General features: G+C 39.5%; 2 protein-coding genes and 1 long non-coding RNA gene across 3 annotated transcripts; 1 reads left to right on the plus strand and 2 right to left on the minus strand.

The window, feature by feature from the left end:
* Positions 1–424: 424 nt before the first annotated feature.
* On the minus strand, positions 425–13,108 carry LOC119725965 (juvenile hormone acid O-methyltransferase-like). The gene is made up of 4 exons (XM_038197591.1): positions 13,082–13,108; positions 6,484–6,794; positions 2,415–2,550; positions 425–699 (listed from the first exon to the last, which is right to left on the minus strand). The coding sequence occupies exons 2-4, from the start codon at positions 6,772–6,774 to the stop codon at positions 533–535; spliced, it is 594 nt and encodes a 197-aa protein (XP_038053519.1). The 5' UTR covers positions 6,775–6,794; positions 13,082–13,108; the 3' UTR covers positions 425–532.
* A 2,622-nt stretch (positions 13,109–15,730) lies between these two features.
* On the plus strand, positions 15,731–16,632 carry LOC119725971 (microfibril-associated glycoprotein 4-like). Its single transcript, XM_038197597.1, has one exon. The coding sequence runs from the start codon at positions 15,731–15,733 to the stop codon at positions 16,592–16,594; it is 864 nt and encodes a 287-aa protein (XP_038053525.1). The 3' UTR covers positions 16,595–16,632.
* A 3,189-nt stretch (positions 16,633–19,821) lies between these two features.
* Positions 19,822–23,667, minus strand: LOC119725248. Its single transcript, XR_005270698.1, has 4 exons — positions 22,786–23,667; positions 22,050–22,169; positions 21,061–21,217; positions 19,822–20,473 (listed from the first exon to the last, which is right to left on the minus strand). It is a non-coding gene; the product is annotated as an uncharacterized LOC119725248 (long non-coding RNA).
* Between the last annotated feature and the right edge of the window lie 1,112 nt (positions 23,668–24,779).

The following is a 24,779-nucleotide window of genomic DNA, read 5'->3' on the forward strand; positions in this document are numbered from 1 at the left end:
TGATAACGTTTACATGAAAAAAACAAAAACAAAAACAAACAAACAAACAAACAGTCAGCAGCCACCAATGTGGCATGAAGAGACCAGGTACAATTCATAAATACCTAAGTTTACCCATTCCTATTGGTTGGGAGCCCGTCACGTGGCCGGTCGTAAAAGGTAGATAAAACAACCGGCTGGCGTCTTCTTTGCCAGTGTAATATGAAATTTGACTCCTATGAAATCCATCCCTTTTACTCTTGTATTGGTTGACCGGCTCGAGTCCTTAACAGCGTCCGGACTCCTAACATTGGGTTTAAAACCGGCCAAACACATTTGTATTCCCTTATTAATACAATCTTTTTGTACTTACACAAAATGTTGAGAAGATAAAACATCATTTTTGAAACCATTAAACAATTTAATACGCGTAATGTTTTTCATGTTTTTTACTACAACCACGAGGAAAGATTCTACTGAACCTGAAAAAAAATATCAAAATAAGGCACAAACAAAATCCTTGAAAGTGAAAAACGCCACAGGGTTTCAAGTCTTATTTCCAAGCGTGCACGACCATAGATTCATAACCGTAGAGGACATGTCTGGGCTGAGACTTATCCCCATAGCGATCCAACGCCCACTGCCACAGGTCTTGCAAATAATCCTCCAGCGCTGCCGCTGGTATCAACTGCGTTTCTCCAAGATTTGTCTTCAATAACACTGTTGAAAAGAAAGAAGAAAAATCCAGGCGATTTACGCGTGCACAAGCGTGTGCACCTTCTGATTGAATAGCACGATAGTCAATAAAGAGATTGAAAAAACAAAGAACTTAGTCTTCAATGTGCAGAATTAATGAGTAAAATATTTTACGATCCCACTATTTTTCTTTAATTATGGGCAGTGAATTAACCAGTTCTTCTTTATCTGTATCCATACTCAAACTAGTTCATTAAACCATTATGCTATATTAAAAGAAAAAACCCAGCAACATTTGAATTAAACGCCAATGTTCAACACTTTGCAGAGAAAAGGCATCTTTTTTGCGATTGAGGGCGCTGAAACTGCGTAACTTATGGGATATGGCCTTACAAATTAATAAACAAACGAAGTGTCAATTAAAGAGATGTAAGTTTAAAATGATGGCAATCTTTAACAACATGCGTTTTATACTTCAATTCCGTTTGTTTTTAACTCCATAACTGTGTCGTTACAGTGTCTCAATCTTGAAAAAAAACGAGATGGGTCTCGAACCATGTGTCTTGCCTGCTTTCGCGATTATCTGTAAAGAGTTACCTTTGACCTTGGTGTTTGACCAAAGACATTTGTTGCATCTATGACCCAAGTTTGGTTGCAACTGGACTTTAACTTTTGAAATAAGACCAATTTTACATATTCAGGCAATTATAAAACTTGACCTCATATGACCTTTCACCTTGGTATGTGATCTTTGACCTCAGTATCATTATGAAGGTTGTGAAGTTTTGAAATGAGACCAATTTTACGAAACTTTAACCAAAATACCACATACATGTATACTACATACATACATACATGCACACCCAGACACGCACACTGTGTGTTCACCGTCGAGCGTGGACGTCCTATTGTCCCTCTTTTGTTTGTACTTTTTAGAAAGACTCCCATAGGTTTTGTACACGACCCCAATCGCGGAAGTATGCTGGGAATAGTGGACGATATTGTTCTCTTTTGTTCTCTGGTATTTTTCGTCTACGGTTTAAACAGATGAACACGTACCCACCCACCCACACGTTTGTTTATGGTGTAAATCGAGGATTTGCTTTTGTTCCGCTTCCCTTTTCCTTTGTTTGTACTTTTTCGCAACAGCTCTCCGATGATTGGTTTTGCACACGTTTTCCAACTGAGGAGTCCTTGATTCGGTTTCTGACCTCGATTCACCGATGATGTGTGTGTGTCCTCGATTTACACCATAAACAAACGCACCCACCCATACTCACACACGCACACACGTGTGTAAATACCAGCAATCGTGGACGCCCCATTGTCCCTAATCATCTTTCCTTTGTTTGTACTGTTAACTTTTTAGCGACAGCTCTCATTGGTTTTGTACACGATTTGAGATAGTGAACGTTCGGTCAATCGTGGACGTATTGTTTGCGCCCAATTCTGTTGTCCTACGTCCACGATTGCCGGTGTTTACACACGCACACACACACAGACAGACAAAGTGATTGCATAGTCTCTTTCCTGAACAAAGTTCAGGCGAGACAAAAATAAGGCCCTTTTGATTGATAAAGTCTGGGCTAAAACGTCTTCGGTTGATATCGTTGATACTGCTATAGCCTCTTCGATTTCGTTCACTTCCCTGGTACTGGTATTAAAATAAAATTGTTGATTGCACTCTTTTAATCATACGTGTGGTTCGAAAGCAATCCATTTTGTTTGCAGAAGCTTACATTTTAACTGAATTTCAGACAGGAGCAGTTCGTGTCTCCGCACTTCACACTTAGCCTCGGCCCAGCCACACTCTTTGAAGACTTTCTGCGTTTCTTGAACTGATAGGTTCCACATGAACAGTGATGACTTGTAGTCCTGAAAGACAAAAGCCAAGGCAAAACACCTCTGTTACCGTTCTGTCTGTGTCAAAAAGGCCGGCATGTAATTTTTACTCCTCTTTAGTTAACATCATTGATTGAGGCTTTAAATAAGGTCTTTCCACGCATTTTTAACACTAGTCCGGTCAATGTAAGTTAAGACCTAGAACAAATTGCAATAGAAACCATTCAAGCGTCAAACGACTTTAAATAAATACACAAACACCATGTGAAAAATCTCATTCTATGGAATGGAAGGGTGTTTTTAATCATTTTTCTTAAGATTAAAATTTGGGACATTTTGTCCTCAAACAACTCGTCTGGTGACTTACTTCGATTTACATGTCTGTATATGCTAATGCTTAGGATGCATGACCTCATGCGAGTGCAGCAGACGACTGTTTCAAGTCTTCATTTTATACAGGGCACTACACTGCAAAAACTGTGGTGTAAATTCAACAATGGTGGTATCTATATAGGACCAGGGGTGTAAACGTGTTATACCCATGGTCTGATATAGATACTATCAGTGTTTAAGGTTTTTGCAGTTTGAAAGGTGTTCCGCCGCCGCTTTTCAAGAGTGAAATGCACTACTCCAGAAAAGCATACTTGAGTCCAGTGTTGTAGTCGAGACCGGATAGTCCGAGACCGAGACCAAGACCGAGACCTGAAGTTTCGAGACCGAGACCGAGACCGAGACCGAAATGGTCCGAGACCGAGACCGAAACCTTTCTAATCACGAAGATTACAGACAAAATTTGGACCAGTGGCAGTGTTAAAAACTTGATACATGACACCTTACTTGAGCAAAAAGTAGTTACACTTTAGAAATATGGGCTGTGATATGTTGTCTGCACCCAATCTTGACAAAAGTAAAAAGTTAAAGGCAGATGTTTCATCTGTTATAGGAACTCTGATCCTGAACTCCACAGTCACTCCTTGGTTTGAGCTAGGACTTCTAACGGATATTTAAAGATGCAATTTTAATAATTTGACATTGGGCCTCTTTTTTCTAAAATAAATATAGGACTTAACTTCTAGTTCTACCAAGACTTGTGTACTTGATTTTTTTAAAAAGCTAGAAAATGTTGAATATTTTTTTTTATAATTTCCGTAATGGAATATGGACTTGTACATTGTAGACCCAAAATTTGCGAGGTGGTAGCCAGATATGGATTTTAAAGTTTTTTTCTGACCGGGATTTTAATTTTTGAGGAATACTTCAAAATGAGGGACCGAGACTGAGACCAAGACCGAGACCACAGCTCCCGAGACCGAGACCGAGACCACAGCTCCCGAGACCGAGATCGAGACCAGCAAAAAGTGGTCTCGAGACCGGGTCGAGACCAAGACCGGTCTCAAGACCTACAACACTGCTTGGGTCCCGACGAAATGATTCTTTCGGAATGAAACAGACCTCGGTTTGTTATTACTATTCAAAAAGATGATTGGCATGGTCCACCTCTGCCCTCCGACTAAGACTTTGATCGGGAGCTCGTTTATTACTTATAGAAATAATACACTTGTCACGCTGCCTAATTTTTTTTCTCTAAAGCTCAGAATTCAGCTAAAATTTCATTCCAGATTTTAATCCCGTTAATTTGTCTTCATAAAGTTTTTCGAGTATACGTTCATTTTTTTGGACAATTTATATCTTATTTATAAGTTATGCCGATGACCTAAACGCATCACAAAAGGATTACACGAATCTCGGATTTCGGATATTTTCCCTAATAATTTAAAATTAGACTCCGGCCTAGTGCGGTAGACACCTGAAATTTTACTTCAATTGGTTTCCCGCCCTTGTATCAAGTAGACCTGTTTATGTCAAGTTTTTCCATGAAACAAATGGTTTATTGAGCACAAAGTGATATAGTTTAACCAATAAATAATTCAGGCAGTAAAAAAAATCTCAAATTTCCTGATTTTTTTTTCCAAGAAAATATCCTATAGTATTGTGCGGAAGAGCAAATTACCATATATTTTAATAATTGGTTGACATAAAAAAGTCGTTTGCTGTGATCAGTCGTGTCTCGCGACATGAAACAAATGGTATATTGAGCACAAAGTGATATAGTTTAACCAATAAATAATTCAGGCAGTAAAAAAAATCTCAAATTTCCTGATTTTTTTTTCCAAGAAAATATCCTATAGTATTGTGCGGAAGAGCAAATTAACATATATTTTAATAATTGGTTGACATAAAAAAGTCGTATGCTGTGATCAGTCGTGTCTCGCGAAGTCTCATACGTGATGTGAACGGATATTCTGACCAGTAACGGACGCAAAAGAAAACATGACGCTCTCCATACGACTGTTTACGTATGATGAAAAAGTAGTAGAGAAAAAGTGAACAAAAGCACTTCTTCACTCCATGATGAAATTCTTTAGCGTCCTATAGCATTAAAATACATTTAATTGCAATTTCTTCTAGGTCAGCTCCTGTTTTATTCTAAATTAAACGGACTATATAACTGTCAGCTTGTTAATTGACTGTAAACTTACACGTTGGGTAATTGCGCCCCCATGAGTCACGTTGGGCTACCACTAACATTTCGTTAGTACCCCCCGCCCTGCATACAGAACGCTGGGTTACGCTGATCGATGAGCTTCACAGAATCTTGCGAATGAAGTGACACATGACCTATGTATAAAGCATATGGCTGCAGATGTTCAAGTCCGCAGTTAGACAATGTGCGCAAATGCTATCGGAAAACTTCTCATAGAAATGCGCGCATTCCATACCGGATGTGATTTACTGTTTCATAGCGGATCATGTGGACAAAATTATGAGCGTCGTATAATGCAACCTGACCGTTTGCGATTCGAAACGGAGCCTGACGGGAATTGTAAATTTACTACACAGATAAGTTTTACAGAATTTCTTACGTTATTACGCTTTTCAACACAAAAAAAAACATCTCTTAACTGGAATAAAAGAGTAGTGACTCGGTCTTAAACGAACGTTTAAAACCTTGCAGAGTCATGACCGTGATGACGCGCAGCACACAGGTCACGCAAAACCAACCAATCAGAGCGTGAATTCATCAGAGTATCCCAGCGTCTGAGGTTTGTAGGGCGGTGGTACAGGCGAACACTAACATCTGATTTTCAATTTTTCTCACGGCGGTGTGAAACACGCAGTGGGCTTGAGCTGCTTATTGGTGGGTGGGTGGGTGAGGGTGGTGGGTTGGTTTGTTGCAAGGGCGGATACGGGGGGGGGAGAGGGCCATGCCCCTCGCCCCCAAACAAACCCCTGTTCTTGTTTTTTTTTTAAGTGACGTCACAATAAAGGTAGGCAATGAGTACACCACCTTCTTTTCCTTAAAAAAAATGGTTAAAGTGGTCAGAAATTGCCTCATATTGCACCACAGACAATCTAGAATCCAAAAGAAATTCGGGGCCCTTAAGCTGACCCCGAATCCCACGCCGTCATTTTTGGACCCACTTTTTGGGGGACCAAAATTTTGTTTGGCCCCCTCCAAAATTGTGTTCTGGATCCGCCCTTGGTTTGTTGGTTAATGGACACTTTACTCTGCCATGTGCAATTTGAGTATTAAAGCTTTGCATTCGAAGACCGGTTGTGGAAACACTGATGCGACTGCATCTCATTTGCATATTTTTGCATATTAGATCACGCCCAACTTGTTTTCGTTTTCTGTACTCTTCGAGTGCGCGGATGGTGCCGTAAGCCGTCTTCATGACCCGACCGCCGTGCCGTTCTACCACTTGGTACTTGATTCTATGCTGTTGGACCCCTACGTTAAGACGAAATCAGCAACGCTGTATAGTTAACAATTTTTATCGGTCTAATATTCGACCCGGATTATGAATGCCTCTCGATCTATACGCAAACCAAACAACAAAACTAATCCCCAAAAAGTTTGATCCAAATGAATTCGGAAGGATAACTGTTTAATTATACATGTACCTGGACAAAAGCACCCCACTTCTCGTGACTTTTCAAGAAGGAAGTCACTTGGTTTAAAATGAAGAGGTCATCGTGGTTGTCGATGATCAAAAGTGCCTGCCCGCCCGGCTTCAGACACGCCGAGATGCTACGGAGCGCTTGGGTCTGCTCGGGAAACCAGTGAAGAACGAAAAAACAGACAGCTTTGTCGAATCCCTCTCGCCAGTCTTGGTTGTCTCCCACGGCTCGGGCGTCCCATTGACTGTATGTTACGTTTGGTGCAGAGTTGGTCTTAACGGCCACCGCTACCATTTCCTCTGAAGCGTCAACGCCTAAAGGGAAGGGGAACAGAGTTAAGGCACTCTGATTGATATGATGGTATGTTAGCGGTATTTTTTGCGTAATTTCAAACTGCTGTTGAACGTGCGAGCTCCTGTGGAATGATAGTTTTTGAGCGTAGTTAAGCTGGAGGATAGAATAGTGACACAGGACACGCCGTATTTAAAAACTACAATTAAATTTCTCCCTCTAAATTTCACGTAATTTCCAATCTGATTTGATAATATAACAGAATGGTTCTCTATCTAAAAGAAAATTTACATAATATTGATAGTTGACAAATAAAATAGATATTTCGGACCAAATTCCATGCGTCGTCGACAGCTCATTAAGTATTCAAAACGAGGTCACGCACCGGAATGCCATGCATACAGCGCACGTAAAATGAGCAGCTTTTCAGTGCGCTGCGGACTGACTGGGATAGGTCGCCGTTCGCACGCATGATCGAATGAAAATTAAGTTTTCACGAAGTGACCTATCTTGATAGGTCGCCGTTCGTGCGCATGAAATATGAAAACGAAATGTTCACGAAGTGACATGGATTTGGCGCCTATTTTTCACCTGGCAGTGATGAGTTTTTGCCTTAGAAACAATTTAAAATCATAATTCAACTATCCAACTTTATTTTATATAAAAACTGAGTCAACAAAAATTAGTGTTCTGGGTGAAAGAGTGGATGCAAAATAGGCCCAACTTCAATTGCGTTTTTCTCGAAATGGCAAAAACTGAGATAGGTCAGATCGTGGAACGATCAACGATACATATTAATGTATTGACGTCAATGATCCCATAATTAATTTGTGGTTATTGCTTCTCTGCTGGGAAGTCATTGTATGTGATTTGAGCAAACTGATTGGATATTTTCAGTCTTAAGTCGTACTAAATAAAAATTATAGACTATAGTTTATTTTATAGATATGTGATTTAAGCAAACTGACTGGATATTATCAGTCTTAAGCAAGACATTTCTCAAAGGCAAATCTTTTTAGCATAATCCTTTGAGCATTCACAAGGCCTACATGGAAATAAGAATTTTTAAATAATCAAAAGAAAATCTGGTTATTTGAGTAAGCTTGAGTTATCATTGTAACATCATTTCTTTGGTTTTTAATAATGAGAACAGATGGCCTATGGGGTCCGAAAGTGACTCAAAATCTTAAGAACAACTCACAGAGCTGCATAAACATGTACATGTACATGTACTACGGTGCAAGTCTCAAGTTTTAGTAATACATGTACACGTACATGTATTTGTTTTTTGTTGTTTCAATTAAAAATATGACTGTCAAAGAAAAAAAGGTGGAGAAGCCACATTGATTATACAAAAAATCATGTATAAACAGTGTACAGGCCCCCGAATATTTTAGTGAGTGGTTACATTTGCACATGTATACTGGTTTGGTAAAAAAAAAAAAAAATCAATCAATCAATAAAATCCTATTGTTTTAATCCTAATGACCTAATTGGCCTTTGTCTTATGGGGTCCAAACTTATAAGTTATACTAGCAAGCTACATATACTGGTTTATTAAAAAAAATAAAAAAAAAAATTAAAAATAAAAACGTTGTTCTTTTCTCATGAATAAACATAATTTTCCCTTAAACTACTGAATAATTGTGATCCATTGACGATCACTGCTGAAGAAAAAAATGTGGAAACCGCGACGTTTACAAATAAAAGACTCTTTCAACAATATTATAGTCAGCAAGTGTACTAAGCATCTGTAATGCTGTGTGGTGTACAACAAAATGTACATGTACATGAACTATACATGTACACGTATACACGTACATTATACTGTGGAAGAACAGCCACACCGAAAACATACAGTGTATGTACAGGACATCTATCTTTTTGCCCCAACATATGGAATGGGGAAGGGGGGGGGGGGGACACTGCGTATGCCATACGTACGGGAAGGGGGTGTCTAAAAAGTCGGCATTTCGTGCATATCATAGGAGGCTTTATGGGCTATATAGCTGCTCGCATAGTTTCTCGAGCGCACGTAAAATGAGCAGCTTTTCAGTGCGCTGCGGACTGACTGGGATAGGTCGCCGTTCGCACGCAAGATCGAATGAAAATTAAATTTTCACGAAGTGACCTATCTTGATAGGTCGCCGTTCGTGCGCATGAAATATGAAAACGAAATGTTCACGAAGTGACATGGATTTGGCGCCTATTTTCCACCTGGTAGTGATGAGTTTTTGCCTTAGAAGCAATTTAAAATCATAATTCAACTATCCAACTTTATTTTATATAAAAACTGAGTCAACAAAAATTAGTGTTCTGGGTGAAAGAGTGGATGCAAAATAGGCCAAACTTCAATTGCGTTTTTCTCGAAATGGCAAAAACTGAGATAGGTCAGATCGTGGAACGATCAACGATACATATTAATGTATTGACGTCAATGATCCCATAATTAATTTGTGGTTATTGCTTCTCTGCTGGGAAGTCATTGTATGTGATTTGAGCAAACTGACTGGATATTTTCAGTCTTAAGTCGTACTAAATAAAAATTATAGACTATAGTTTATTTTATAGATATGTGATTTAAGCAAACTGACTGGATATTATCAGTCTTAAGCAAGACATTTCTCAAAGGCAAATCTTTTTAGCATAATCCTTTGAGCATTCACAAGGCCTACATGGAAATAAGAATTTTTAAATAATCAAAAGAAAATATGGTTATTTGAGTAAGCTTGAGTTATCATTGTAACATCATTTCTTTGGTTTTTAATAATGAGAACAGATGGCCTATGGGGTCCGAAAGTGACTCAAAATCTTAAGAACAACTCACAGAGCTGCATAAACATGTACATGTACATGTACTACGGTGCAAGTCTCAAGTTTTAGTAATACATGTACACGTACATGTATTTGTTTTTTGTTGTTTCAATTAAAAATATGACTGTCAAAGAAAAAAGGGTGGAGAAGCCACATTGATTATACAAAAAAACATGTATAAACAGTGCACAGGCCCCCGAATATTTTAGTGAGTGGTTACATTTGCACATGTATACTGGTTTGGTAAAAAAAAAAAAAATCAATCAATCAATAAAATCCTATTGTTTTAATCCTAATGACCTAATTGGCCTTTGTCTTATGGGGTCCAAACTTATAAGTTATACTAGCAAGCTACATATACTGGTTTATTAAAAAAAAAAAAAAATAAAATAAAAAAAAAAAAAGTTGTTCTTTTCTCATGAATAAACATAATTTTCCCTTAAACTACTGAATAATTGTGATCCATTGACGATCACTGCTGAAGAAAAAAATGTGGAAACCGCGACGTTTACAAATAAAAGACTCTTTCAACAATATTATAGTCAGCAAGTGTACTAAGCATTTGTAATGCTGTGTGGTGTACAACAAAATGTACATGTACATGAACTATACATGTACACGTATACACGTACATTATACTGTGCAAGAACAGCCACACCGAAAACATACAGTGTATGTACCGGACATCTATCTTTTTGCCCCAACATATGGAATGGGGAAGGGGGGGGGGGGGGGGGGGCACTGCGTATGCCATACGTACGGGAAGGGGGTGTCTAAAAAGTCGGCATTTCGTGCATATCATAGGAGGCTTTATGGGCTATATAGCTGCTCGCATAGTTTCTCGAGCGCACGTAAAATGAGCAGCTTTTCAGTGCGCTGCGGACTGACTGGGATAGGTCGCCGTTCGCACGCAAGATCGAATGAAAATTAAATTTTCACGAAGTGACCTATCTTGATAGGTCGCCGTTCGTGCGCATGAAATATGAAAACGAAATGTTCACGAAGTGACATGGATTTGGCGCCTATTTTCCACCTGGTAGTGATGAGTTTTTGCCTTAGAAGCAATTTAAAATCATAATTCAACTATCCAACTTTATTTTATATAAAAAATGAGTCAACAAAAATTAGTGTTCTGGGTGAAAGAGTGGATGCAAAATAGGCCCAACTTCAATTGCGTTTTTCTCGAAATGGCAAAAACTGAGATAGGTCAGATCGTGGAACGATCAACGATACATATTAATGTATTGACGTCAATGATCCCATAATTAATTTGTGGTTATTGCTTCTCTGCTGGGAAGTCATTGTATGTGATTTGAGCAAACTGACTGGATATTTTCAGTCTTAAGTCGTACTAAATAAAATTATAGACTATAGTTTATTTTATAGATATGTGATTTAAGCAAACTGACTGGATAGTATCAGTCTTAAGCAAGACATTTCTCAAAGGCAAATCTTTTTAGCATAATCCTTTGAGCATTCACAAGGCCTACATGGAAATAAGAATTTTTAAATAATCAAAAGAAAATCTGGTTATTTGAGTAAGCTTGAGTTATCATTGTAACATCATTTCTTTGGTTTTTAATAATGAGAACAGATGGCCTATGGGGTCCGAAAGTGACTCAAAATCTTAAGAACAACTCACAGAGCTGCATAAACATGTACATGTACATGTACTACGGTGCAAGTCTCAAGTTTTAGTAATACATGTACACGTACATGTATTTGTTTTTTGTTGTTTCAATTAAAAATATGACTGTCAAAGAAAAAAGGGTGGAGAAGCCACATTGATTATACAAAAAACATGTATAAACAGTGCACAGGCCCCCGAATATTTTAGTGAGTGGTTACATTTGCACATGTATACTGGTTTGGTAAAAAAAAAAAAATCAATCAATCAATAAAATCCTATTGTTTTAATCCTAATGACCTAATTGGCCTTTGTCTTATGGGGTCCAAACTTATAAGTTATACTAGCAAGCTACATATACTGGTTTATTAAAAAAAAAATAAAATAAAATAAAAAAAAAAAAAGTTGTTCTTTTCTCATGAATAAACATAATTTTCCCTTAAACTACTGAATAATTGTGATCCATTGACGATCACTGCTGAAGAAAAAAATGTGGAAACCGCGACGTTTACAAATAAAAGACTCTTTCAACAATATTATAGTCAGCAAGTGTACTAAGCATTTGTAATGCTGTGTGGTGTACAACAAAATGTACATGTACATGAACTATACATGTACACGTATACACGTACATTATACTGTGCAAGAACAGCCACACCGAAAACATACAGTGTATGTACCGGACATCTATCTTTTTGCCCCAACATATGGAATGGGGAAGGGGGGGGGGCACTGCGTATGCCATACGTACGGGAAGGGGGTGTCTAAAAAGTCGGCATTTCGTGCATATCATAGGAGGCTTTATGGGCTATATAGCTGCTCGCATAGTTTCTCGAGCGCACGTAAAATGAGCAGCTTTTCAGTGCGCTGCGGACTGACTGGGATAGGTCGCCGTTCGCACGCAAGATCGAATGAAAATTAAATTTTCACGAAGTGACCTATCTTGATAGGTCGCCGTTCGTGCGCATGAAATATGAAAACGAAATGTTCACGAAGTGACATGGATTTGGCGCCTATTTTCCACCTGGTAGTGATGAGTTTTTGCCTTAGAAGCAATTTAAAATCATAATTCAACTATCCAACTTTATTTTATATAAAAAATGAGTCAACAAAAATTAGTGTTCTGGGTGAAAGAGTGGATGCAAAATAGGCCCAACTTCAATTGCGTTTTTCTCGAAATGGCAAAAACTGAGATAGGTCAGATCGTGGAACGATCAACGATACATATTAATGTATTGACGTCAATGATCCCATAATTAATTTGTGGTTATTGCTTCTCTGCTGGGAAGTCATTGTATGTGATTTGAGCAAACTGACTGGATATTTTCAGTCTTAAGTCGTACTAAATAAAAATTATAGACTATAGTTTATTTTATAGATATGTGATTTAAGCAAACTGACTGGATAGTATCAGTCTTAAGCAAGACATTTCTCAAAGGCAAATCTTTTTAGCATAATCCTTTGAGCATTCACAAGGCCTACATGGAAATAAGAATTTTTAAATAATCAAAAGAAAATCTGGTTATTTGAGTAAGCTTGAGTTATCATTGTAACATCATTTCTTTGGTTTTTAATAATGAGAACAGATGGCCACACCGAAAACATACAGTGTATGTACCGGACATCTATCTTTTTGCCCCAACATATGGAATGGGGGGGGGGGGGGACACTGCGTAAGCCATACGTACGGGAAGGGGGTGTCTAAAAAGTCGGCATTTCGTGCATATCATAGGAGGCTTTATGGGCTATATAGCTGCTCGCATAGTTTCTCGAGAAAACAAACAAACACAAAATTCCACCTACGAAAAATAGGTGCGTCAACACCTCATCCATGGAGCAGCTGGCGATGCAGAAGCCGAGGATTGGAACCTGTTACACTCTTGACTTTCCCTGCCATTGACTACGCAGTGGCGGATTTGCCCCCCCCCCCCCCCCCCCCCCCCCCCCGTCCAGCCTGAGACAAATGTTGTGTAGAATGGGGAAAACATTTATTTTCAAATTGCCTTAGTTAGAATGCAGGAAAATTATGTTCTTAGTAAGGTGAACGCAGGATCTGTGGGTTACCGGCAACTGTTGTAAATGACCCACTGGGTTTGCTTTTGTAACTGTGCGCTAAATAAAAACTGAAGCTCGAATTACTAACATGTTTTTTTTGTTGCAGTAGAAACCACTTTTTGCAAATACGTCAATGCTATGACATCCAGACCTCGCGCGCCCACGCAGTTAACATGAGACAGCAAAATTAAGGTACGGGATTTCAGTCTCTCTGTGAGACAACTACTAGGTTAAGTTGTAAGTGTGGTAAGAATTTTCCAATCTGTCCGTGTGTCAAGGATTGTATTGTGGTCGTATACTTTCACAGCAATCCAGTGCTTGGATTTGTATGATGAGACAACATGTCAGCCGGTATGAAGATCTACTGACCACGGTGAAGAAAAGGAAACTGAGGTGGTACGGACATGTAACGAGAGCAAGCGGATTGTCAAAGACCATCCTCCAAGGTACAGTGCAGGGAAGGAGGAGACGGGGCAGACAGAGGAAAAAGTGGATAGACAACATCGCCGAATGGACCAGTGAAAGTTGTGCCACAACACAGGCCCTTGCTCACGACCGTCAGATGTGGAACCAGTTAAACCAACGCTCATCCATGCAGCGCCCCTAAGACCCCGGTGGGTTACGGGACCAGTAAGCATTAAGCAGTAAGGCAAACTTGAAGTTACAGCCTAGACCAAGTATGGAGTTTTTCAAGTCTCTTGGAAGAAATACCGTCTGCGCTTTTTTTTTTTTTGGTACATAAATTGCGGAGTGTTAACTTCAAGAATTAACTTCGTGTACAGCGACAATGACAATTCGAATGATATTTGGGTCTGTTGGATTAATCACATGGAAAATAACATATAATCAGCAAGTTTTTCTGAGCCTCAAACGTATCCCGTACCTGCACCATTTTAAATGATCCCTATTGTTCGGTATACATTGTACATGTTCTTACGTGAACTTAAGAGTTTAATCACATTTGGAATCAGTCGCAAGTTTATCACCCAGCCATCCAAGTTCAGGTCGAGTGAAAGCTTTTCGAAGAAACCGTGACGAAGCCGCTCTTGTGTCAACGTTCACCGCTTTTATTTGTGATCTGACTTGTTATCAGGGTGACCGTAAGGTCATGACTAAATTGTGCTAAATGCACTTCAAAAATCTGTCAGATTTGTCAAAAATCTGCCAAATTCCACCGAATTACTCGAAATACACTTAAAATACCTTGAATCACATGCAGATGTTGTAATATTGCCTTAATGAATTAAAAGTTCAAATTTATAAACAATTTATAGCCACATAAAGATAATATGAAATTGCGTAAATTTCAGGCACAACGCAGTTGCGTCAGTGAACCTCAACACCCAGACCAGGCAACCTGCCCTATTTTGCAGGGGTTTGTTTGAAAAAAAAGATTGAAGCTTTTGCAACCAAATGTACAATTTTTTTAGGAAAATTTGCTGTTTTTCTGTCAAGTTATTCTGCCAGGAATCTGCCCAAAAAATCCATTTTGTCAAATTGTCTGTCAAACTCGTTTTTTTTTTTTTTAAACTGTCAAAGTTAGCCGAAAATTGGCTAAAACGGTCACTCTGCTTGTTATTTTATTTGATAACATATATTTGAGATAATTTGCCATTCCCAGCATGTTAAATTCCCAGCAAGGTTAACTCTTAAAGAGTTAACCTTTGACCGTTTTTGAATCGTGCGCTGAATATTCGACGACAAAATCTGTGGACTTACTGCCAATTATCGTTATATGCTACAAAAACACCCTGATAGACCAAATTGTTGTGTACTGGTTGACCCAAATTCATTGTTCCAAATTATCCTGGTTCAGCTTCTATGCATGAACGTTTCCTAATTCCTATCTTCAAAATCTACATGACAACGAAAGTGATTATTTATTAATCCATAAGCTGCGGTAAAGAATTCTAAAGAACGATAGCTGGACAATTAACAATAATTGGGTCATTTAACAATGGGCTATTTCTGTCGGTGAAAATCTGTCACAGATTGAGAGCGACTTATAGCGATCCGATAACAAATATATATCGTGTGCTTCTTTTAATCTGTCAAAGACACTGAACACAATGTTCTGTTTTTCCCACGCAGACGTGTTTTTTTTCTTTCACGGGAAAGAGATTTGGCTTAAGCATTGTCATAAGTAATAGTCTTACAGCTGCCATTTGCTGCAGAATTTGTTTTCCCTTAATTATCGATCACTAAGCTACGCTGTGTAGTAACTATTCGAACGGGCTTGGTTTCGAGACTGGTCTTTCCAGAACTAACACTGCCGCCATGGATGGAGCACGTTATCAGAAGGGCTCCTCTAAAGCAGGACTTGCCTTGAGTATGGCGATCGTGTTCTTCGTTTTTACCAGTTTTAGGCCTATACTGAAGGTATCTGGAGAAACAATATGCACTCGGCAGCCATTGTCACAAACGTTCGTTGCTGCTGAAAATCGAGCACTGACAAATGCCACAATGTGGTCAGGTTCGGTTGGTAGTCGTGTCACTTGTGTCAGCACGTGTCACTCCTTGCCTGCGTGCAAATCGGCCAACTTCTATCAACCCAGCGGAGTATGTGATCTGAATAATGCCACACGGACCGATGTTCCCAATAACTTCGTTGCAGACTACGCGAGCGTGTACTTTGAAGGTATTAATGGAGACACATCTGAGTTGTCTGTTGCAGCTAACAGCGATTGCCAGAGTTTTCTGAAGGCAGGTTACGTGAGCGGTATCTATACGATATTCCCCGACGGGTTCGCTGATGGTCTGAGGGTGTACTGCGACATGGAGACCGACGGTGGAGGCTGGCTTGTCATTCAGAGGCGTCAGGATGGCAGTGTCGACTTCTACCGCGGCTGGGCTGACTACCGCGTGGGCTTTGGGGACTTGGCTGGTGAGTTTTGGCTCGGCAACGACAACTTGCGCACCTTGAGTAATACTCTGGGATCTTGGGATCTTCGAATCGATGTTGAAGACTGGGTCGGCAACACAGCGTGGGCCGAGTACGCAGACTTTCAAATTACAGGACAAGATTACCGTCTGAGATACCATTCATACAATGAGAAAAGCACAGCGGGTGACTCTCTGTTCAAACATAACGGTCAGCTATTTTCAACAAAGGATAAGGACAATGACAACCTGGATTGGTTCAATTGCGCAGAGGATGAGAAAGGTGGTTGGTGGTACAATATTTGTTCCTATGCAAACTTGAACGGTTTCTACTTCAATTCATCCTTGGAAGAACGAAACGACTACCGAGCAATTACGTGGAGTTCCTGGAGGGGTGAAATTTACTCCTTAAAAAGGTGCAGTATGAAGATTCGATTGACAATGTAGGACTATTATCGCCAATGTGAAATAGACTATTGCGACATCGGTCACGGGTCCAAAGTGTGACTTTTTGCCTGTCACTGTTACCTTGGTACTTTGCCATTCAAGTATTTTTAAGTGTGATTTGAAACGAATTTGTATTTGTTGGTTAGGTGGTTTGCTATTCGTAATCACTTGGAGGGCGACTGTACATTAGCTGTGGTACCAGAAACAAGCATGCAGCTTAAAACACAAGCATGCAGGGTGGAGTGAGAAACACAAAGGAGGGCTCAAGGAATGAAGTTTGGTAAAAGGTGAAGCTGAAAGCGAATGTAGGGGGAGAAGATGGGGCACGAAGGAACAAATGAGAGTGATGTGAGTGGGGGGTCAATGGTGGGGGGGGGGGGGATAAGGAAGGGGGTGATGTTAGCGGGAGGGGAACACAATTATGGATTTCGGATGTAATAGAGAAAACGTTCTCATTTGAAAGAATAACCCAGATATTTCATATAACTGCAGGGAGGGGTGAAAGGAGTTTAGTGATGTTATATTGATGTTGTGACTCAAACCTGTAAATGTTTGAAATTAGATACGCCTATAAATGTTTGTGAGGAAGGCTCCGTAAGGCGATCTTGAAAAGGACATATAACAGCCGGTATTACCAAAGTGAACCAATGTGAACTAATTTTTTTGCAATTTTTCGTGGAATTTGTGCTAAGATATATTTTCACGCATTTTTCAAAGAGTAAAAGGCATTTTTCCTTTTCTGAAATTGAAACAAAGATAAAATTGTGTGTTAAAAATGGCACTGTCCTCTCATGCCATCAAATGTCGAGAAATGTCCTCTCTATTTAAGGAACAATTCAGAAATTGGGTTCTGGTGGTGGGGGAAAGAACCTGAAGTAGCAGTATACGATTCGACATGAGGTGGGTATTGCCTGTTCATTCATTGTTATCAACGGAGTGAGTATTACGCATCAACTGATAGTGCTTCAATAAAGGTGGGACGGCTTAAGGACAATGATAATTTGTCCACAAAATGGTGTTTCTCTAGGATATTACCCCAACATTGAAATCTGCAGCGTGAAGGGGGATCTTTCTGTGATGATTATTAACCCAGAATCGAAGTCCATACCATTTGCGTGGATGAGTTTCAATGTACATGTACATGTACATGTAGTATTATCTCGTCAGTCAGAAGGGCTTGAGATAATATTATCTCTTGATGCATTGGGGGTCTCTCTGTGATAATATCCGCACAGTGAAGTCAGTAGGGCTTGGGATAATATTATCTCTTGATGAAGTGCGGTCTCTCTGGGATAATATTATTCCAAGACAAATAAGTTTGTGGTAGCACCATGTGAATAAATCTCTTTTCTGAGTATGTGTGGTTCTGAAAAGAACAGCAGGGCTTGGGATAATATTATCTCCTGATCTAGTGGGGGTCTCTCTGGGATAGTAGTATCCAAGCAAAGCAATGAGCAGGCCTTGGGATAATCTCCTGATGCAGTGGGGTTTCTCTGGGATAATATTATCCCAGCAGTGCAGTCAGTAGGGCTTGGGATAATATTATCTCCTGATGCAGTGGGGTCTCTCTGGGATAGTATTATCCCAGCAGTGAAGTCAGTAGGGCTTGGGATAATATTATCTCCTGATGCAGTGGGGTCTCTCTGGGATAATATTATCCCAGCAGTGCAGTCCGTAGGGCTTGGGATAATATTATCTCCTGATGCAGTGGGGTCTCTCTGGGATAATATTATCCCAGCAGTGTAGTCAGTAGGGCTTGGGATAATATTATCTCCTGATGCAGTGTGGTCACTCTGGGATAATATTATCCCAGCAATGAAGTGAGCAGGGCTTGGGATAATATTATCTCCTGATGTAGAGGGGTTTCTTTAGGATAATATTATCCCAGCAATGAAGTCAGTAGGGTCTCTGGATAATGTTATCCATCGGTGAATTTTGTGATGTTTATAGCTGGGTCTTTTGGGATAATATTATCCCGGCATTGTAGTCTACACTGTTAAGTGGGCTTTCTCTGAGCTATTTTTCTCTGAACTTAACATTTACATCTAAGTAGCGCAGCTCAACTAGAGATATTTGGATAGAACTTTGGATATTATCCAGAATTGTTTGTGTCCTTCCATAACAGTTAGATTCGAACTATCAATGAAATGCAAGCTCACTGCAAAAATTGAACACTTAATACTGAGGTACTTCAAATGATATAAAATCCCGTTATTTTATTTACCCTAAGTAAATAGCCAAATACATGTATGATTGATACATTACTTATTATTAAAACTTTGTTATGAATTATCTTCAAAAATTGAACCTCAATCAGTTTTTATGGAGATTGTTTTGTGCGATGTAATACTAATGATTATTGTTCACTAAACTGTTGCTCTCAAAGGAAAAGCTGTAAAATGTCCCAACAATTTTCATACGTTAGTCTTTTCTTGCATAAGCATAACTATAATTATGGCACACATGTAACCGATCAAAGTGCAACACACGTGACCACAAAACAATTCCAAAAAGCAGAGGGTGTACATGTACATTATTTAACGTTTGTGCATACTGTAAAGAGTAATCTTACTCTCAAGTGAGTATGAGTGCGTGTGTCAGAACTTTGGAGGAAAGAGTGAAAAGTTTCCGGTATAGGCTCAAAAACATTTTCATGTGTAATGTCACAAGTTATAATTTGATGATGACTCCTAATATTTTACATTTTATATGGTAGCATCAGTACATTGAGGTAGGGAGTAACAAGTACTAACCTGGGCCCAATTTCATAGAGCTGCTTAAGCACAAAATTTTATTGAGCACGAAAAAACATTGCTCAGTAAAATCACGTAACCCGCCAAAACTCCATGCGATGTACATTGCTTGTGACCAAGGGCGGATCCAGAACACAATTTTTTGGGGGAAGGGGGGCCAAAAAAAAAATTGGTGCCCCAAAAAATTTGGTCCAAAATATTACGGCGTGGGGTTCGGGGCCCGCTTAAGGGCCCCGAAAATTTGTTGGATTCTAGATGCTCTGTGCGATCTGAGGCAATTTCTGACCACTTTAACCAATGTTTTTTTGAGGAAAAGATGGTGGTGTACTCATTGCATGGCCCCCTTTGGCCCCCCCCCCGGATCCGCCCTTGCTTGTGACTGGTATTTAGCTGTTGTTTACTTAGCATAACAATCGAAGGGAGTTTTGGCCGGTAACCTGATTATATAAAGCAAGATTTTTTTTGTGCTGAAGCAAATTTTGTGCTTAAGCAGCTCTATGAAATTGGCCCCAGATGAATCAGCAGTTAACAAGAAGTAATTAAGCTCTGAAAATCAGAAAAGGCCATTTTTTGTCACAAATTGACAAAAGAATGGCCTTCAATTAAAACACTTCATATGATCATCTATACGGGTATGTATCTCATACGATTAATGTTCATATTATCATATTTTTAGCTGCCACATTTGCGGACTGATGACATTGGTAGGCCTATGTCTACTTCATGCCAAGCATGATTAGTATTACATGTAAATCTATACCATGGATTCACCAATGTATCAAAACTTCCCACTGCAATACAGGTATCTATCTCTTACGATTAATTTTCAGATATTTTTCAGTAGCCACACTTCTGGACTCTGATAAAAATGGGTACGCTTATAGTCATGCTGAACATACTTAGTAGTGAATAATTACGATAGACTGCCCATTAATGCTTATGGTTACAAAGACTGTCTTTCAATGAGGTGCTGCCATTGTCCTCGCTCTGGCTTTCCTCCTCTGCCCTCACCTGCATGAGGGCAGCCACTTTGACCTTCAGCTGCCTCTAAAAACCTCTTGTGGCTGTACGTCAACGACATTTTGTCTGCCGTTTGACTCCCGCCGTGCAGCAAGAGTTGCTTCGCCTGTTAAGAAATTAATGCAAACATTTGGATAATTAAACATTATTTGGAGTTTCAATTCAACCTTTATGTACATCTACTGGAAGAGACACCATGTGCAGCATTATCTTCCAATAATTCAAAGTTAACCAGAAATATGCATACTCTCTTAACAAAATTATGCTCAAATCCATGTTGGTTGGATTATACGAGTTGGTTGGAGAATACGAGTTGGTCGAGCACGAATTAGCAAGGATGAATCTAGTAAAGTATTTCACCAGTGGATAACGAGCTGTCAAAATTGTGCAGAACTTTTACGTGACAGCTTAACTTCCTGTAAATAATGCACTTTTGTTTTATTAAATTGCCATTCACTATCGGACACGACGATTATCTTTCACAATTCTTGTCAGGGTCATTGCTAAAGAGATATGTTTCTGTGTTCGTTTTTCAAGTTGCATTTTCCATCATGGCAATAGAAGTTATATTAGCTCTGGAATGGGTCAACTGTGATTTATGAAACCAGTTTGAGGTCCACTACGTCTTTTCTAAGTAGTTGTCAAAATGAGATAGCAACCAGGAACATGGGTCAATGCCAGCATGTTACTTACCACTCTTTGTCAGATCTACCACCCGATCTTCGTCAGGGATATCTTGAGTAAAGATACGGACAACGATGTGGCCATCAACAAGCATACTCGTCATCAGAATATAAAGTGGCATGGAAACCATCTTTCCTCCAGAAGGCTTTTACCATCGACATCATATCTAAATATATAAATAATAAATAAACAAATAAATAAATAAAGTGAGAGGACATGTATATTCAGAAATACCCCCGGTACTAACTTATGTAATATTTTCTTAGGCATCTACCGCAGTGGCATAGCACGGTCATTTTTATTGGGGAGGGGGGGGGGGGTAAAGTTTTGAAAAGGGCACTGGCACATCCATGGTGACATTGTACACAGATTTGTTTTCCGGACACTTGGCCTCCGTAAAATCAAAAAGCGGAGGGGGGGGGGAGCGAATCTCTTTTCAAGTGTAAAGATGGCCATCTATGATTGAGAGGGGTTTATAGCTTTGTTATAAGGCCAAACAAAATTAATATAAGGTATAGTTTCCAGCATATTCTCGATTTATCATTTTTCGAGGGTGGGCAGGGACATTACCCCCTCCGACCCATTAAATAATTAACAGCAATATGACTTCAAGAGTCCTTTTCTTTCTTCTGTCCCCCTTTTTTCTCCTTTTTTGTTTGCTTTTCCAAGGGGGCAAGCGCCCCCCCCCCCCCCCCAAGCTGGCACCCCCCCCCCCCCTCGCGACGCCCATGCCAGTGAACAACCCATGTTTTCTTGGGAACAGTATGACATATATATTTCCCTTTTATAACCAGACATTTGGAAAGGATAAGTAAACAATCTACAACATGAATTTGTCAGGGATTACAGGCCGGAATGCCCATTTAAACATGTCACAAAAATTATGACGATCGACCCAATCTATTAAGGCATACAGTATGAGCATTGTGTGCTTCATTTCAGGTAAATTGTCTCAGATCCAGACACTGTTATTGCTACTGGATGAAAACAATCTGTACCTGCATGTTGAAGCTGAAGACGTTTGTGATGTGCCGGCACTTTATTGTCATAGGTGTCTGGAGAAAACAGAACCCTGGATCCGCCTGAAATCTCGTATTCTCCAGTCATCCTCCACATTTCTGTTCAAAAGAAATTAGAAAAGTAAAAGAAATGTCTAAAAGTAAAAGATATCAAAGGGTGGTACAATTGTATATTTATTGGGCATTCCTAAAGCCCTATGCCACACGGTGGATCCGGGGGCAGATGATGTCGATTGTTTAACGGCTGCTTGCTGAATTTCGATTTTCAGTTATTTCGAGAAATTTGATAAACCAAGTCGAAACTTTTTAACATGTGACTACATGTATTCTAAATGGCCTCTTATAATCTAATTCTACCTCCATGGTCTTACTATCATTTTTATGGAGGAGTTCCTTAAATCATGCCTGGAGTATGTATGCTAATTGAGGCATACGCATCTCACATATGGCGGTCATAATCGGCAGTGCGCAAATGTTTCGCTTAACACCAAAAACAAAAAGTACATGGTGCATTTTATCGGTCATGCCGGTAGAATTGCCAGGATACAGTAACCAATCCATGCTTTATAATTATAGCTGGAGGTTGGATTTAGTCTAGATAGGAACAAATCTTTTTCTGCATTCATATTTATAGTTATACTTTGTCATGTTTGTCATTAGCTATATGGTATAAAATATCAGACGAGAGCAAGGAATTGTAGAAACTAGAACTTACCATCACTTTCCCCTCGTTTGAAGCTTTCTTGACTGCTTAATAATCTTCTTGTCCATATTCAGGCAACTTCCTCCATGGTTCGAGCTGAAAGCCTGACATGGATTTCAATTCTGGCGCCTCACGCCAGGATTGGTCCGACTGTTTATTGACGGGGTGCTGGAAGGTGTGATGTATGTTACGCAACGCAGATCCGGTGTTGTTTTGTTGGTTGGATGGTTGGAGCATAGTCGCTGTGCCTTGTGTATGGGGTTAGAGATAACGCTAATTGGCTGCATTTTATGGCCCGGGAATTTCGAACTCCTTGGGTCGTTAGAACATTACTTGGTCTTTGCTCTATAACTTATACTATGCAATAATTTATAGATCATGATCATGGACAAGATGGGCATTCTATTTGTAGGCCACCGTCTGGGTGGGTCTGTGTGCGTGTGTGTTTGTTTAAAAAAAAAAAAAAAAAAAAAAAACCGAAAAGAAAGAAAGTTTGTACCAGTAACTGTACGGGTATCGTCTCTTTACGATGCCTCAACTGTTTTTTTTAAGTGTTCAAAATTGCCTCAGATTGCACCACAGAGGTGTGATTCTTATTATGCAAATTCTTGAAATAAAACCTACACAAAGAAAATGGTTTCCTGCCACTTGCTATGGGAAGGCCGCGGGCCGTCATGTACGTGTCGTCATGTTTTTTCTTAAGTATATGTGCTGGGAAATGTTTATTTCAAAGAAAATTGAAAGAGATAAACATCATGTACTTTATTGTGTAGTTGTTAAAGAAAATCGGAAACAGTGGGGCCTTGCGTTTGATTTATAAATTTCGTGCGTTCAAAATATGCGGTGAAGAAAAGCAATTTTCAGCGAAGCCAACCCAAACCAGACCAAACAATTTTCTGGTAAAAAAAAGATAACTTAAACAAAAAAAGGGAAGCTCTTTTTTTTTTTTTTTTTACTTTGCAGCGTGACGGCATGAAACACCATACATTTACTTCCTTAATCCATAGAGCAACTTTCAGAAGAAAAGGATGTCAGAGTTTATAGAGCAGCCTGAAAGCATCACACCTCGATTGTGTGGCAGGTAAACCATGGGTAAACTCAGTGGTGTTTGGCACCAGTGAGTCAACTGGGCACAATCAACCATGAGTGTAACATAAACAGGCAGTCATTATTGGCAATACAACAAATATTTAGAGGAAAAATCAAAAACGAATAATACATGTCGTAAATGGACGCCGGATGCGCCCGCGAACCGATAACTAGTTTGCCCGGCCACTCACGGTCTTATCCGGCAAAAGGGATGGATAACCACGGCCTAAAACTACAGCAGTAATGGTCGCGAACGGCCAAAAAAAAGAGTAAAAAGTAAAAAACAAAAACAAAAAAAAACATATAAACTACAGCAGCATGACAACGATATGGTCCCGAAATTTAGTTTGTTGGCATAGAAATCAAAATTTGTCTCCATGGTCTTGCACGAGAAAACCAAACCCGGTACCTCATGCTCCCTGGCCAGCCAGGGCGAGCGTTGGACACGATTGACCGATCAATTAGCACGTGCGTGAAATACGCTCAAAAATGAACCCCCATACGTGAAGACTTTGTCTAATTTCTAACCAACACTTTCCCTCATATTTTTGTTTTGATTGCACCGAAGATTTCAGAAATTATTTGTTGTCATAAATCCGATATGATTCCAAGGAACTGTTGTGATTTGTTATTTTTTATATCTAATGTCAAATCTATATTATACATGTATTTTCATTAGATGGTAACTCAATGTTCCGAAGCAGGGTCAACATAATAAAGCCTTGACAGTTTGCCCATGATTGTCAGCCAGGCCGAGCGTTGGGCATTGACCGATCGTGCAAGTGAGCTCAACAATGGACCACGTACTTTTGCACTAGGCTGATTATTCGAAGTCATATCTGATATTCTAGCTAAATTAACTTGATCATCGTACGCAGCATGAAAACATTTGATAATTTATCTAAATGAACTTGAAG

This window comes from Patiria miniata, unplaced genomic scaffold (genome assembly GCF_015706575.1).
Source record: "Patiria miniata isolate m_02_andy unplaced genomic scaffold, ASM1570657v1 HiC_scaffold_19, whole genome shotgun sequence".
Classification (NCBI taxonomy): Eukaryota; Metazoa; Echinodermata; class Asteroidea; order Valvatida; family Asterinidae; genus Patiria; species Patiria miniata.